Here is a 17174-nt window from a genome sequence, read left to right as displayed (position 1 = left end):
CCCAAGGGTCTTTTCCAACCTGAATTCTTCTGTGATTCTATGATTCTCGGAGGGCAAGGAACTGCCAGAGCGCTGGGTGAGACAAGAAAGTCGCAGAGATGACAGATGGCAGAGATGCTGCTCACATTTTTTTAAAGGCTTATGTGTGGTAGAAGTGAACCAGGACTCATTAAAAGAGATTTTGGAATTTATTACAGAGTAGGAATAACAGCTGATTTTTATTGTGATTTTTGGGATTGGAAAGTGGTTGATGATGGTGTAAATGGAACAAGTATCTTGAACTGCCATTTGAGAGTTGTTTTTGACTTGGCGTAGAGTCTCAGTTGTAAGATAGTTTGTATTAATAGGATCTTTCAGCTCTCACTTCAAAGTTGTAGCTGCTACACTAAAATAAAGCTGACGTTTACTTCCAGTATTATGTATTGATACAGAATTTTTGGGTGGTTGGTTGTTTATTTACATTTTCAGAACTGACCGTATTTGCTTTCTAAAGTGGTAGCAATGAAAATAAGAACGATACCGGCTATGATTGTCAACCTTAGCAGCAGAATTAAACCAAGTTAGTAAAATAAACAGTTGAGAATCTTTGATTTAAAAGTGAGGACACTTGTTTTACCAGCAGGTGTCGCTGTGCTTAGTGGCAATTCATGGCAGAAACCGTTTTGAAGGAGGTGAAGCGATTTTGGAAAAAAAACCCCAAACCTAAAAAATATTAAATCTTTGTTCTCAGTCCTTGGCCTCTGAAGCAAAGTATCAGACTTTATGTGGTTCATTTGGATGTTGTGGTGATTTAAAGTCAGCTACTGGAAAAAACAGCTTACATAAGCATGTCCACTTTCAAACAGCCTTCATTGTCACTTTGATTTAGTTAATGTGGTAGAGTGAAAAGCTTGAAAACATGTATAAAAAAGCAAGAAGCCTAAAGAAGGGACTGTAGATGATTATAACTAACATACACTATCCAAAAGACTCCGCATCATTACATGACCTCATAAATTTGAATAATGCAATGATTTTTGAGCATTCTGAGTTTACAGACTGAACATGCTGAGGTAGAAGAATGTGACTGATTTATTAGGTGTGTTACTTCATCTTCCTATATTATTTTAAGATAGTTAACACTTTTGTTATCATTACCTTCTAGTGCTGAAGTATTTTGTTTAAATGGAGTACTCTGTGTACAATGTAGCAAAAAATTGCTCACTGATGGTACAAGAGTTTTAAAGAATTCCAGTTTGAAAAGTTGCAAGCTGCTGTGGAATTAAATTCTAAGAAGCTATTTAAAATTACAGATGGCTAAAAGCTGCAGGAGGTATTTCTTACGCTCGAAACCGGGCATTTTGAGTAGTTACAGTAAATGTATTCCATTTCTCATCAGCCTAATTTATAAAAGCTCTGCTTCCCGTTGGTACAAGAATACAAACAGGACAGATTGCCAAGTGACCAGCCAATGCAGCTGTCTGTGAAAGCCTAGAGAGTCTAGGCTTGATTAGTTAAACAAGCTGGGTTGTTGCCATTTCAAAGGATTCAAAATAAAAAGCAAAACCATTTTGAAAATAAATTGCGTGCCTTAAAAGAATGGAGGAGATGTAAATGTAAGTAAAAGATTAAGAATGCTTTCAAAAAGCAATGGACTGCATCATAGAAATAATATAATTTGATAGGTGATGATAGCATGACAGGGAGTTGCATCAATCCATTTTAGGAAAGACAAAGGTGGATTTATCAGTAAGGAGGAATACCTCTTGGCTCACTGTGAACCTGTTCCTACACTTTGTAAATGAAGTGCATTTCTGACTTATTTTGAATATTGTACGTGTCAGTTTCTCTCGCTCTGCCATAGCTCCATTCGAGCCTGTGGTTTTGAAGCTTCACACCATGTAGTGCCTGTGAGTGTCTGCTACTTGTTTAACTGCCCAGAGATGTAAGTAGTAGGTAGGATGTATGGAAGTATGAGGGGTCTATGTGGCTTTAAATAACCCTGTAAACAAACAGTTTTATTTAATGGCTACAAAATTTTCCAACCAGAACCCTTTCTTTACCAGTAGAAAGGGACAGCATGTTCAGCGTTTGGTCTTCTTGCAAACATCAACACTGCTTGAGCATTTAAAATCACAGATATGTTGGTTGGGAGGGACTTCTAGTCGTAGTCGGAGGGTCATCTTGTCCAAGCTCCTGCTTGGAGCAGGACTGTTGCTAGCATTGGATTAAGCTGGTCCTAGCTGTAGACCTTTGTACTTCTTTAAGTCCATGAGATTTCAGGTTTCCATTCCTGGTGTTTCTCAGTCTCTTTTTTAGTGAAGCACTCCCAGTCAGCATGTCACCCATCCCTCTCATTTAGTATAATGCACAAGTTTGCTGATGGTACCTTCTGTCTCATCATCCAAGTTAGTGATAAATTTATCAAACTGTATCAGCCCCAATAGCAACCCCAGGGTACTCCTGCTGTTACTAGCCTGCAGCTCAAACAACTTGAAGCCATCAAGTCTTCAACCACTCCAGCAGGCCACCTGGCCTCAGCTTCCCAGTGTGTGTGCTATGGGGGGCGATGCCAAAAGCCACAGGACAGTCAGGGTGTATTGTACCCACTGCTGTCCTCTCAGCTGCATGACCAGATGTTTCATCACAGTAGGCATTAAAATTTATCAAACGTATTTTGTCCTTGGTAAATCTGTGTTCAGTCTCCCTAATTACTTTCTTAGCTTTCACACGGGGAAGGGGACAAGCTCTGAGCAGTTTATTCTAGAGACTGAAGTGGTGCTGACTGGACCTAAGTGCTTATGGCTGCCTCTTTTAAAAATGACCATGCATTAGTCTTTATTTCTAGTCAACTGAAGACTTTGTCCAATAATTGGTTTTTGTAGGTAACAGGCAGTTGCCTCACAAGCATGTCAGCTGTGTCTCTTAGCAACCCTGAGTGTCACCCCTCTGGCTCGGTGTGCTTGAGACCATCCAGCTTCTCTCAGCATTTGCTGGCCCCACTCCTACTTATCCCTCTTCCCAGACGCGACTGGTAGACGCCGAGGTCTGGACTGTGCCTGTGTCATCTAAGGCAATAAAGGTGTTGAGTGCTTCTGCCTTTTCCATATCATTTGTGACAAGGTAGTTTTCCCCTTCAGTCGATGGATGCACATTTTCACTGAACTTTATGATACTTTCATGCTTTTAAAATTCCTTCTTGCTACCTTATATGTCTATTGCTAGTTTTAGCTCCAGCTGAGCTTTGGCCTTTCTGATTTAAGAGAAATAAAGGGTGGGAGCAAGACGTGTCAAGCAGTGACTGTTTTCTTTAGCAAATATTTATATGGATTTTTCAGGAGCTGGTGATTCTGCAGACGGCCCAGTCATCATGGCTCATGCTACTGTTTGTGTGGGATTTACTCTTTCTCAATTACTGAGAGGTGCGAGCAGAATATTTCCCACTCCTTCTGCATCGGTGGGTTTGAGGCACTCTGCTTTTTGTTACTGCACAGCAAACGGGTAGGTTAGCCACATATAAAAACTTTTTTTTTTTTTTTTAAAGATAATGTCATAGTAACACTGTCAAACTGAAGCTGACAAATTCTTACAGATCTATAAATACTTATTTAGCTCCCAATCATGTATTTATATTTGATTCTTATTTAGGCTTAAGTCATCTGTTGTCTGGATTACACTGGTAAATTGTTATGTTAATAGAAATTCGTATCAGTAAGGGACAGTAGCACAGCTGTTAAAAGGACAATTATCTTTTCTTTTTGTTGCAGCACAATAAAATCAAAAAGGAAAATGGATCATCTAGAGAGGACAGCAAATAATTTTCGCCAGGAGGTTGGTGTTCTGTTCTTTAGGATGTTTGGTTTTTTTGGTTGGTTTTTTTTTGTGTGTCAAGAAACTGGATAATTGTATTTGATTCTTAGACTGAATTTTGTCTTCTACTAGAGTCTGTTTTACTTCTTCTCATTTTTCATATTTGATATTGTTATAAGACATGGAACTCTGTTAAGGCCTGAGGAAGAGAAGGAAGCTGTATGGGAGACGTGAAAGAGCGAGGCTCAGTCCTTGCTACTGTAAATTCTCTGCATATCAGAGGATTAAGCTGTTTCTTTTTTTTAATGTTTGATTTATTCTTTGTTACTTGATTTCTGACCACTTTAAAATCAGTTTATTTTAAATCCATGGCTTGGTTTAAATTCCGTCTGATCAGCAGTTGGCTTCCCTCAGTCTGTGTTGCCTTATTTGGCCATTTCAGTCCTGTAGAAAGATGAAAGAATCGTAGGTCTGTGTTGCGTTAGTGTGCGTGCTCCACAACATCCATCGCCTGTTGAAGAGTGGCCAGGGGAAGGACCAGGGCAAGAAAAAGTGCCTAACACTGTCTGGAAATACAGGGGCAAAGCAGGAGTCCTGTGTCCTCCTCCCTCTCACTGCAGCCTTGCTCTGGGTCAGCTGGATACTCTAGTGATGGTCCAAAAAACCAGCTGAATGTCTGTGATCTCCCTGACTCAAATTCTAGTTTTGTACTAACTTCACACAGATTAAGAATTAAATGTTCAGTACTCTGTCAGATGTATGAAGAGAAGAACAAGTTAGGGAGTGTGCTGAAAAGAAGGGAATGAAGAAGGTCCAAACTTAATGTCCATTTCCTGCACTTAAGGTTTTTCCATCAGAACAACTATTTAACTCATGTGTCTGACATTTCTGTTGTTAACTTAAGAGAGATTGCATTTCCAATATTGTCAGCTAAAGCTGAAAAGAAGTGTACGCTACTTTATTTTAAATTGGCAAATGTCCTGCTGTTTAATGGGACAGTGGACGTGTTCAGTCGTTGCTTTATGAATAAATTAATTTCCTGACATGTGTTTTAAATTAGAGCATAGTCGCTTAAAGTTTTTAATTTTTTTTTATCTGTTTGATCTTACACAAATGAGAAATGGTAGAGTTGTGGTGGGATTATTAGTATTTCCTAGTGTGGTGAATGACATCAGCATTTTTAACACAGTAAAATCTGTATATTGGCCTGTGTAGAAAGAAATGCCTCATATATTTTCTTTGTAGGGGAGAAAGGTTAAAAATTATACGTCAGAAATACATGAAGAGCAAGGGCAGGGAGGAGAGAGAATGAAAATCCACATTGTACCGATAGACATGGAGAAGTTTAAGTGGAAACCTCCTCCCCAATGGTCCTGTTGCAAAATGTGCTTTTTATTTAGAAAAGTATTGTTTATTTTTTATATCTTTTTTTAAATTCTCTTTACAAGGGGTATCAACTATAGCTCTAACATCCCCTCCCATCTGGCTGCCAAACAAAAATGTTTTCTGTTAACTGGCAGTGAATGCTGGTGGTGCAGTTTCCCTGTGCTCATAGATCACGGATGTGGTCAGATGGGTACGTGCCTAAAAGCAGTAACACAAGGCTTGTTGGTTTCTTTTCATTAATGCCTTATGCATTAATGCATAATCTTTCAGTAATGCATTTAATTACTTAAATAGAACAGATCCAGAATTCTCCCTGGGACATCAAGAGCAGCTGATCTTTTAGGAGTTTCCTTTGTGGGTCTTTGTATCAGAGATCTTTTTACTTTGTTGCTGAAAGATACAGGAGTATTTGCCATGTAGAGATGTTGAAAGAATCTGAAAAGTGGTAACCAGCAACTGTTATGTTCCCTTCAACTGAAATACAATTCCAACAAACAGTGACAGGCAAGGTGGACTGTAAGTAGAAAGCCATTTCCCCATTCAGTGACTATGTGAGTGAATTCATTTTTGTTTCTCTACCCCAGTGAAAAAGATATTGCTGCTTTAGGTAATAAAATACCACAGATGACATGCGAAGCCATAGGTGTCTTGTACACAGATTCTCGAGTGCTTTTGCTGCAAATGATCTCTGCATAGCATAACATAACATAACATAACATAACATAACATAACATAACATAACATAACATAACATAACAAACATCTCTTTTCCTTTTGTAGGTAATTTCACAAGCAAAAGTGTGTGGAATCACCAACGAATCTGAGACAGTCAAAAGACTTCGTCTGGCTATTGCAAATAAAGATTTTACTTTCAAAGCAGGACAGTGGTAAGATCTTCTGGTATTTGAGGGGAAAATTACTACCACAAGTGCACTGCAAGGAGATGTTAAAAGGACTCTGATACTTGAGCCTTGGGAAAAAAAGTTATTTTACATCATGTGATATTTTATTATTGGGTGCTCTGTCAAATAGCTGATATTTGGGATGAATTTAAAATAGCCATTATTAAATATACTAATATTAATTTTTAAAGGGCAAGAATGGGTATTCTTTAAATGTAGTTTGATCATTTCTGTATTTTCCTCTGGTTTATGTATACTACATTGTTTCCTCAGGAGTACTTTGAAGTACACCGCACTTTATTCCGCAGCCTGTCTTTACTGTCTTTATTTACTTTTTTGGTTACACTGGAGACAAGACTGCTGATTTGCAAGTTACTTATTTTTAGTTTATAATTAAATCAGAATTACATGTTAACTGTTATTTCTTCCTCTCTAAGTTTCCACTCTGAAAATTAATCCTGTTAAGTCAGATTAATATATAAATATAGATACGCAAACATGAAAATAACAAAAAACATTGCGTTATTAAGCTTTTGAAATAATTAGTTGGTTGTTTAAGCAACCTTACAGCTTTTTTTCCCAGGGAACTAGTGAATTTTCATGCTTGTCTACCTTCCTTGTTAAAAATACTTCAACTCAATCACTGTTTTATTTTTCCTCTTACAAATTAGTTTAAATCTCTGAGTAGTTGCTTTTGGCATTGGGCATTTAAATGTTCTTAAACTTTTTATTGGCTTAGGCCATCTGAAAGCGGTTTTGCTGGAATCAAAGTATAGCTGCTACGGTATTAACAGCGTATGTTACTCATGTAGTGTTAATACGCTGGCTTTTAAATTTAGAACCAGAACACAAGATGCTGATTGCAATAATTTGTTTGTGGAGTAATTTGCTGCAGTTTTTGCACATGTGCAGTGACTCATATGGAATTCTTGCTTGCCAGTACTTGGAAAGTGCATTTACCCTCCAAAAATGTTTTAGAAATTATCATGCTGAAAACTGAAAGCTTTAATTATAATTACTCTTCTTCATTTTCTTCTTCCTTGGAAGTATTCTAATGCTATTGTAAGGTATACAACAACTTTTCTCTTCTTGTAGCTATAAACTGGTTGCATTTTTTTGATGAGTAATACAAAACACCAGGCCTCAATTTCCTGAATAGAAAAGGCTAACTTGTTAGAATTTGCTCTAGTAAGATGTTACAGCCAAAGACTGCCACTAAAATGTATATGTTTTTTGAAAGTGCTCTAATTATCACGTTTTTCAGAAGCAAAAATTTGTTTTGCAAGCATGCTGGCAGATACTGGCCTTTCTCTGACTTCAATTAATAACGAAGAGACTTGTTGCTGTTACTTGTGCATTGAGGTTTATGAATGTTAGAAATACTTTGAAGAAGTAGCTTTATGGTTTTAATGTTCCTGATCCCTTCCTCCAGCAATTGCTAATTGTTCTTTTCTTGAAGATTTGGCTTAGGTAGCCTTTAAAAGGAGGGAAATGAAAAACCACCTTAAGATGTCTCGTTTACATCTTTTTACACCTCTCCTTGTTGTGAGTTTCTTTTGGTGGTTATCTACTTTTCTTTCCCCTAAAACTGCCCCTTCTGCTTAGTCTGTTGCAGATGGCATTTCTTCAGGAGTCCCCTTACGCACAGCTGACCAAGCCATCAGAAATATAAACCAGTCCACTATAACAGTATACTGTGGCCTGAAATCTCTCATAATTGGGAAAGAAATACTAACACAGAAAGAAGGGAATGCCTACGTTAGTACTTTAGAAGGGTAAAACCTACATTTGATTGAGTTTGGGTTTGTATGTATGTTTCCCCACCAGGAGCAAATGTTTCCCTTCTGCGTCAAGGAGAACAATTTGACTTGAATGTGATTGTTACTACACAGCATAAATGTAATATTATTTTTGTTGTTAATGTAAGTTGTAAGGTTATTTTCCACCAGAGGGTGGTAAAGAGCTTTAGTAGTGCCTTGAGGTGTTCTTTGCTACAATAAATGCTGCATTACAAGAGTCCTTGTCTCTGATCTCTGAGGTCCTTACTGCCAGGAGAGGTGAGTCCTGGGGTCCGTGGGGCTGCAGGAGCTGAGGACAGTGAAATAAGCCCTCTCAACTTTTTTTGGTTGTTGGCCTTTCATTTGCAGTTAGATACCTTTGTACACCATTACGTTTGTTAGCATAAAGTTAGAAATTATATCACTATAGCATTGTATATATGACTTCAAGAGAAAGAGGGCATATTTTTCCTTCAAGGGTGAAGCTTTGTGGGAAGTAAGCAGGCAAGGTTTTTTCTTTGAAAAATATCGAACCATTCCAAGTGCTTATCCCTCAATATTTTGTGATGTTTGTGAAGAATACGACCTTGCTGTTTAAAGAGACTATCTGCAGTGGAAGCCAGTCTGTATTTCTTGTTGCATTCTCACTGGACTAATGCTGAGCCAGCCTAAGTCAGGCTTGAGTTAAATACCTGACATTGCTTACCGCTATAGTTACTTCCTAAGGGGAACAGCACAATTAGTTTTAAACAGTAGTTTTCTTCTGGAATACAGGGATTTTATTGTGTGCCATGGAAATTTGAAATATTTAAAGCTTAATGCAACACAGAGGAGTTTAAATGTTAGATCATAAGTCCATTTCTTTTTCTGATACTATTTGGAGTATCAAAGCCTTACTTTTACAAAAATGTAGCTGATGTGTAGTAACGGCTTGCCTTCCATACTCCTGGTGTTGCAAAAGCTTAGCCATGTGTTACCTTCTAATCTGTAGAAACCCATGTGTCGTTTAAGTTTAAAAAAATTGTAGCAATTCAAGTTCATCTCAGCTAGGAAGTGGTATCTGCCACCAGAGGGCACTGCAGTTCCAGAGGTAAAGCAGTATCTGCCTCTAGTTCACAGGAGAAATTTTTTACAGATTTTGGATTTACTTTAGATATTTCATCTTCTCAGGAAAAGAAAGGATTTAATCGAAAGTCACTTCTCTAAAATTAGTTTCCCAATCTTCTTATATTTGAAAATTGAAGAGCCCATCAAAGGGACCAAAAAGAATGGGATTTAAGCCACTCTATCAGACCATATTGTGTTTTTAATACGTAAATAATTTATTTAAACACTCCAAATTCTAGTCTGTAGTAAAATGTCTAAAAACTGACTGGCCTAAAAAACTTGTAGTTTAACAAAAGTGGCACGTTTCTAGATGAAAATAATTCTACTCAAGATTAAGTCCTTTTCTGGAAAAGTTGTGTCATAAAAATGAAGATGTCTTTGTAAAGGAGGAACAATTGACACAAAGACAGCTGTTTTGGTTATCACTTTCCATGTTTGGGGTTGCTGGGATTTTTAAAAAACTTTTTGTTTCTGGTTTATTTTTAGGGTTGATTTCTTTATTCCTGGAGTATCTGTAGTTGGGGGATTCTCAATATGTTCAAGCCCTGGCCTGCTGGAAAGAGAAAGAATCCTAGAGCTGGCAGTTAAGCACACTGCTCATCCTCCTGCTCACTGGATTCACACTGAGGTAAATGACATTAACTGTGAGATCTATGTTTTGGTTTTTATTTTTCTCTGTGTTGAGGAGGTAGAAGAGGGTGATGTGTGTGATCTCAGACCACTTTTTGCTGTTGAGTGCAAAACTGCTGTTGAATTGTTCAGCCATTTTTAGTACAATGTAAATCTTAAGACCTTTTGTGCAGTAAGGCTCTGAAATTGATGTTTAGGTGGCAATACGGGTATTGTGGTCTTCTGACTCCACTCGAGCTTGGTGGACTTACAGTGATATTGTATCTGGTTCATGTAAGGATTCTCATTGCTTTGGAATATGAACTGAAAAATGTTGAAAAGCCCCTGTTGTATCTTGTGTCCCTGTGAACAGGCTGTGTTGCACATTACCAAGTTACACCTGAGAACCTGCTATATCATTCCTGGCCATTTCTACAAATATAAACTGAGAATCATTGTCAGATAAATGTAAGTCTAGATTATTGAGGGGGAGCAAATGGAGATATTTAGATCAGTTTTCCTGAAATGATAAAACAATAGAATACTTTAGAATTTAGAATACTTTAGAATTTCTGCAGTATTCTTTTAAATGTGCAATATTTTTTTAATAACGACATCACCATTTTTGCTGCATTAAGAATGACGGCTGACACTTTGGCCTCTTGTAGTGTTTTGTTCATCCATTTGCCCCGTTTTAGTTATAGTCAGAAAATTCCCATTTCTGCTGCTGATCATATTTCATAAATCATCTGTCCTATCAACTTCTTTTCACAACCCCCAGTGATCCATCCTATTTGTTACTCTCTGCCTGGTGGCTGCAACGTGGCTGCAAAGTTTAAATTGACAGATTCTTCTAGGTTTACAAATAGTGCAGTTTTGTTCAGTGGCCAACAGTTACGGTAAAGACTGATGCAGATTTGCAAGAATTGGGAATATGCAAAATGATGCTAATCTAGTAGTTAGCATGTGACCATCCATGGTATTTTAATTGGTGTCGTATCAAGTTATCTCCATTGGAACATAAACAAAATAACCCTCTTGACATGTGTGTAGAACTTGCAGTGCATGTGCCAGCGGACCATCTGAGCACAGTGTGATCTGTAGCTTTAGCAAAACACAGCCTTTTCTTTAGAAAAATGTGTATGTATCGATTGCTTCATTTCTGTGCAGAAGCTGTTTCAATGCTGTATTTACAAACTAGGCTAAAGGACAACACTTTGTCACTGTATTACACCAGAATGTTGTGGGCTTATTTGTGAATGCTGATTTCTGGTGTCCATGCCATGGCTAAAGCACTGAAATAGGTGGGAGACTGCTGGTTAAAATCGATGCTTCCAGTGTCCTATGTTCAATCTTGAAGAGCTATAGCTGGTTAAGGAGGCAGATTAGATGATAATGAGATTGTTTCTCCCTAAAAATGCTAATTTCCACAAAGAATATTATATTCCATGTCCTCCTCCTGCCTCATGAATCTGGAACACTCCTGAATTCATGCATCTCTAAAACAGGGTAAAACATGTTGGGAAATCTTGGTGGTGTAGAGTGAAAAGGGAGAAATTAGTTTCAGGTTATGAATACTGATCATCTTACGCTGTAATTAAGAGATAATCATAGAACCATAGAATGTGTGGGGTTGGAAGGGACCTCTAAATGTCATCTACTCCAACCCCCTGCCGTGAGCAGGGACATTTTCAGTTAGATCAGGGTGCCCAGAACCCCGTCAAGCCTGACCTTGAATGTCTCCAGCGATGGGGCTTCCACCACCATTCTCGGCAATCTGTGCCAGTGTTTCGCCACCCTCATTGTAAAGAATTTCTTCCTAATATCTAATCTAAATCTACCCTGCTCTAGTTTAAAACCAGTGCCCCTTGTCCTGTTGCTACATGCCCAGGCTGGACGGGGCTTTGAGCAACCTGGTCTAGTGGGAGGTGTCCCGTCCCAGTGCGGGGGGTTGGAACTAGATGATCTTTAAGGTCCTTTCCAACCCAAACCATTCTGTGATCCCTCCTGGTGTTTAGACCTTTGCTTACTATATGGTTGTCATTGATGAAAATAATTTTGGTTCAGTTTTTGCTTCCTGATACCAAAAGGGTTTTTTGGAGGAAGCATTTTTATTCTGTGATTAACTGCTAATTTTTTAACAGTTCTTGTAGCTTTTTTTTCCCCACCTTCCTTGGTTTCCCTAAGCCTTTTGTTTTATCTTTCACAGCCTATATACGGTCTGAAATGAGTTCTCTTTTCTGCTCCTATTTGCTCTGTTAGCTTGCAGTGATGTGGGAGAACTCGCCTGACTTCTCTGTGCTGCTGTTTCAACCTTCATACCAAGATGCTGTACTAGTTTACCAAGAAAATACTCAGATGTGCCTTTTTTGTTGTTGCAGATTTGGTTTTCACATATCAAAGAACAATGCTTAGGCAAATTTCTCTTAAGAAGTAATTTCTTATGTACAAATGAAGGAGAGAGAAGGTTTTCCCCTGCTTTTTCTTCTGCAACTCTGAAGTAGCAAACACAGGAAAACATTCTTGTGGCTACTTGCTTTACTTCAGGGGTTTTGTTATTTTTTTAGGAATGGGGATGGAAAAACCCTCTGGGTCAGTGCAACTCATTTTGACTTCCTTCTGTGACCTCATAGCCAGGCCTCTTTGGACTTGAGACTGGATTTGGGTAGAAGTGTGATCTCACATGTTAATCCTGGGTTTTCACGACCACATACTGCTGTCAAAAAACTCTTGCATGAATCATTCTTCTTTCAGCTCTTAGGGAGGCAGGAAGGGGCAGTCACTATCCTGGCTTATCAGGAGACTGAGACTTCTGAGAATAGAACTAGATCTCTAGAGACACTGAAACAGATCACCTCTGCTAGCTGGAAACTGTGCATTTATTTTAAAGTACTTCAGTTTTCCCTCACTGGTCAATAAAAGTAAAAAAATGCAGCCCAGCAAGTCTTGTGACTGTGGTGCAAGAAGAATATTTCAATTTTTGGTTTTAGTTTTGAAATTAAATATCTTGTTTTCCATCCTAGTGTACTCTTGACTCAGAAGTGGCTCTTCGAGTGGGAGGTGATTTCTTCTTTGATCCTCAGCCTGGTGACTCCCCTGTAAAACTAGTGCTGATAGCAGGGGGTGTTGGAATTAACCCATTGTTTTCTATACTGCTGCATATAGCAGATCTTCATGGATACCAAGAGGGTAAAGGAAATGGATACAAAATGGGAACAGTGAAGCTGTACTACAGTGCAAAAAAGACAAGCGAACTCTTATTTAAGGTAAAGTTGTTTTTTTAAAAAAATATAGATCTCAGATACTCAGCATTAGAGTATCATTTTGTTGCCAAATTCCAGTGTCTGTGCAAGACACTGCATCAGGAGAGGCAGAAGTCACTTCCTGCCTTCAATTCCATGTGTTTCGTTAAGTACTTACACCAGTATATAAATTAAGGCCGTTACTGGACATACCTCGTCTCAGTGACTTCACTGCTAAGTCCGTTAGCTCTAAATGGTTACGTTTGACTATAATCTCACAAGAACATCATAGTGTGCTTAAGGTTATATATACTATGATAGATGTGTGTTATACACCCACTAACAGTGTGCGTAATGCTATATGCTGTAATAGTGTAAGCACATAGTCTCGGTATAGATTGTATTGAGCAATTATATCCAAAGCAAGAGCAATTACATCCAAAGGAAATACTTTCCAAAATAGTATGGGAGCTTTATTGATAATACATTAGTTATTATTGGGCACTAGTGTATGAGTGAAGGATGTGTAACCACTTGTGAAATTACTTGTGTTGTACTTCATCAACATTTACTTAGCAGTTAAAGATCAGTTGTCAAACTCAGCCAGTAAGGGTCACTGAACACATTTTAGGATCCAATTAGCACAGCTTCTGTAAAGAAGCATCCCTAATGATTTAGGATTCTTTGAAGTACCGAATGCTTTTGATTGTAAGATAAAGATGAAAATCTGTCATGATTCTAGAAATTGCATATAGGATCCATCACTAGTTTTTCTTCTGTACTTCTACCGTATTTCTAGATATGAAGAGGTTTGCTTTCTTTGAAAAGCCATTTGTTTGTTGCTAGAAGCAGAATAATAATCTGGAGCTTACCTACTCCTGTATTTGGCCAACTCCTAACCTCCCAGTCTGTTCTAAGGGCACACAATTCTTGTCAGTGTAGGAGCTGGCAGTTCCCGAGTTTCACTTCAGCAGTGTTATGACAGCAGAGCTTTTGCATTAGAGCTCCTGGGACGGAGGAGAACACAATGATATGTCACAGAGCTTAAAATATATCCCTTCCCTTCATTCTTCACGTGTCCCTCAAATCCAGAACATGTACATGAAAATTCTTTGCTTCTGTGCAGAGGATTGAGAAAATAGGGTCAGTGGAGGCTTTATGCTGTTGGGAGCTGCCTCTGTACGAGTCCCTGTGAGGAACCGCTGGGTGGTCGGGACTGGTTTGGAGGCCCCTTCCCTGAAGCAGCAGCAGCTCTCTGTAGCCTGACAGGGACAAAGGATGACAATAATGCAACTGGTCTCACCCTCGTTTTGGACGTGCTCTCGTTTCTTAGGCAGATGCGGTGCTTTTGAAAATCTTGTCATTTAAAATAGTCTTGTAATTTAAAATAGCCTTAAGGATACAGTGTTAGAGTCATGAAAGCTAACATACTAACTCTGGTACTTCAAGATGCCAGTGAGCTGGGTCTTCCTGCCCTCGTGAGGTTGGAAACCGTGACCCATATTTCCGTAGTGTGGCTGGGCCGCTGGCGATAGGTCTTCCCCCTTAGTCTGTGTTGCTCAGCTGTGTGCCTGACTGTGTACACAAACTCACTGGGCTGCAGCAAGCCCTCTCAGCGGCTGAAATTCTCCTTCATTCAGTTAAAAGAGAGCCTGTCTCTTCCCTGAGTGTACTAGAAAATAGTAGTTTGGTGGCTGATGTCACATGTATGATATTTGCCACTTTGTGTCCGTGCCAGTGAATTACAGTGATAAGGTTACAAGTAGGTGAAGGACTGCAGGATTATTTAAGCAGGTGAAGTCCTGCCTTTAGGGATGCTTTCTGCCCTGGCCCTAGGACTTCAACACACCAGGCCACGACCAGTTTCAGAAGTGCTATCAAACCATACGTGGTTCCATGTGAAGGGGACAGACGTTGACAGTCGCGTCCAGAACCACGAGAGCAGCCGGCGCCAGAGCTCGCAGTGGGTTAGCACACAGCAGCGCTGCCCGTGCTGCTCTCAGGCAATCAGAAAGCAGAATCTGCCTGGGTTGTGTTTGTTTGGTTTTTTTAAGCAGCCCATGGCTGACTATTCAGTGTCCTAACTAGTTAGTAAGCCAACATGTAACAAAATGAGCTGATTTATCTATTCACAGAATAGAAATTATTATTTCAGAATATTTTAAGAGAGAATTTCCAGTGTCTCTTCCAGCAGTGAAAACCCCAAATAGTACAGAATCTAGACAGTAACCAAATCTTAGTTTCAGAGCTAATTACAGCATCCAACAGATTTTTTAATTTATTTTTTTTTTAACTATGATTTAAACTGAATCTGCTGGTTTTTCAGTAGCAACTATCACAGTTGTGACTTAGAAACTCTGTAATTTTCAGTTCCCTACTCTGGTAAAAATAGCATTAGCATTATACTACAGTTGATTTTACCTGGAGGACGTGAGAGAGTAACGGGTCCAGTAATCATACCAGGTAAAGCAGACAAGACTGAAAAAGTTCCTAACAAATGGTAAATGCATACTGCAGGTTTTGTGGGTTTTTTTTACATGGAAAACCCAGATGGAAGTGGAAAGAGGAAATCATGAGAATTTATATGGGGAAGAGATCAGGAAAGGACAACTGGTTTTTAGGTCCAAATCTTACAAATTGCAACCAGTTGCAAAGGAGGTGAGCACTAAGACCACAGCTGGTAGCATGTTCACATTCCAGGTGCGGAAGTTCTGTGCACGTGTGCCAGTCAAGCCCATCGAGTTCTCAGGGCTGAAAAGCAAAGGTCTTGGTGCTTGGTAACGGTCGCCGGTGTCCTGGGACCCAGTGTGTGCGTCTGCTCTCACTTAAGGGCCTGTGCTGTAAGCGTGTGTGTTTAACGTTGCAGAAAAATATTCTCAGTTTGATGAATGCGTTTCCTGGAAAGATCATGTGTCGTTTCCACGTTACCCAGCAGAGCTCACAGATCTGTAAAGAACTTCAGCCACATGTTACAGGTAAACAGAATGGCCACGTACAGAGATCATAGCTAAAGTCTAAGTCTGATTACATCCTAAAGGATGATGTTGTACACATACTTCAGTATTTTTACATTTCAAGATTCAAAATGAGATGTGAGTTAAACCCAAATAATGTCACTGTGCATGCCATGCTTTGGAGAGGAACCTTTATAGTGGTATTTCCCACTGCAAACATTATTCCAGAAACTATTAAGCAAAGTATTTGCTTAAGGTGGGACTGATGAAGGAGAAACTGACTGCTCATGAGAGAGATGCTTCATCACGTTTCCATTTGTGTTAGAGGTAGCTATCTTTTTCATCTGAACGTGGGATTTTAGTCATATATAATCCATGTTCCTCCACAGGGACTAACATCCTCTGCATTTTGACTAGAGGTACTGATCTAAATCCCCAGAAGAACAAATAGTTTTGGAAGGCTCAAATCTTGAAACTTATTATCCTTAAACAGGCCTGGCATTTTTAAGAAATCAGTGCTTGAGATACTTCTAACCCATCATTCTTTTTGCAGTTACTTTATGATTAATATTCCTTTTCTCATTTCCTCCTTTTTTCTTTGTCAGAGGGAAGAATATCTGAGAAGGATCTAGAAAAACATGTATCTAAGGATACTTTATGGTACATCTGCGGTCCACCTCCAATGATAGAATCTATATCCAAACTACTGTCTAACATCGGTGTTCCTAGAAACTGTGTTTTCTTTGAGAAATGGTGGTAGTGACACAAGCTGAACAGAAAATATATTATTTGATTACACTGTATTTTCACAAGCTAAAATGTACAGGAATGGACTGTGAATTATTTGGAGATTTTACTTCGTATATGAAGATGTCTTCAGTCATAATGGTGTTCCTTTAATTTACCTATAATACACCTGTAATACCATGCTGCTGCTTTTTGGGAAAGAAAGTGATCTTATATTAAAGGTATTACCTGTTCTGGGTTTTTTTGATGGTTTGCTTGCTTCTTATGGGTAGCAGCCTGTTTTCACTGTATACACTTCCGTTAGTCAGCTTTTAAAAGACTTTCAGTGCCTGATTCAGCAGCGTTGAGTAGTAATACCATGTCAGTTTATAATAAATCGAGCCACAACTTTTGAATCTGCTCCAAATTGTGCCCGTGAGTCAACACACTGCCTTCCCCAGTTCTATATAATAAATTAGTATTTTTATAGAAGCAGAGTTGCTGTGTTGCGACTTCCTTCTCTCGCCATTTCTTGCTAGAAGAAAAAACAAGCGATCTTTTATGTCATTTATTTCAGTCAACTGTGTTGACAGTAAAAGACATGTTTTTTCACAATTGTATTCAGACCTGCATTAGAAGTACTGAGGGTAAAAGTGTTAAGACTGTTCTCCTCTGGCAGAG

The 17174-nt window shown here is 38.9% G+C and overlaps 1 protein-coding gene across 3 annotated transcripts; it reads left to right on the top strand.

Moving 5' to 3' along the window:
* The first annotated feature begins 3316 nt into the window (after positions 1-3316).
* On the top strand, positions 3317-16747 carry OXNAD1 (oxidoreductase NAD-binding domain containing 1). 3 transcript variants are annotated; one of them, XM_009873284.1, is made up of 8 exons: positions 3323-3480; positions 3747-3810; positions 5956-6062; positions 9449-9590; positions 12595-12631; positions 12737-12837; positions 15680-15788; positions 16373-16747. In XM_009873284.1, the coding sequence occupies exons 1-8, from the start codon at positions 3350-3352 to the stop codon at positions 16525-16527; spliced, it is 846 nt and encodes a 281-aa protein (XP_009871586.1). In that variant the 5' UTR covers positions 3323-3349; the 3' UTR covers positions 16528-16747. The 3 variants fall into 3 exon arrangements, 2 of the variants coding, with proteins under 2 accessions (XP_009871585.1, XP_009871586.1); XM_009873283.1 differs by having other exon boundaries at positions 3321-3480; positions 12595-12837; positions 16373-16736; XR_717844.1 differs by lacking the exon at positions 3747-3810 and having other exon boundaries at positions 3317-3480; positions 12595-12837.
* The last annotated feature ends 427 nt before the right edge of the window (positions 16748-17174 follow it).

The sequence above is a fragment of the Apaloderma vittatum genome, unplaced genomic scaffold (genome assembly GCF_000703405.1).
Source record: "Apaloderma vittatum isolate BGI_N311 unplaced genomic scaffold, ASM70340v1 scaffold3017, whole genome shotgun sequence".
NCBI classification, from domain to species: Eukaryota; Metazoa; Chordata; class Aves; order Trogoniformes; family Trogonidae; genus Apaloderma; species Apaloderma vittatum.
This window is presented reverse-complemented; position numbering and strand designations above follow the sequence as displayed.

What these genes read in the sequence shown, in the direction of transcription:
- OXNAD1 (XM_009873283.1), top strand. Translation starts at nt 3,350, where the DNA reads ATGGCTCATGCTACTGTTTGTGTGGGATTTACTCTTTCTCAATTACTG. An exon ending in CTCACTGGATTCACACTGAG is followed by an intron (nt 9,591 to 12,594) that starts GTAAATGACATT and finishes TTTCCATCCTAG; the next exon opens with TGTACTCTTGACTCAGAAGT. An exon ending in ACTTCAGCCACATGTTACAG is followed by an intron (nt 15,789 to 16,372) that starts GTAAACAGAATG and finishes TTTCTTTGTCAG; the next exon opens with AGGGAAGAATATCTGAGAAG.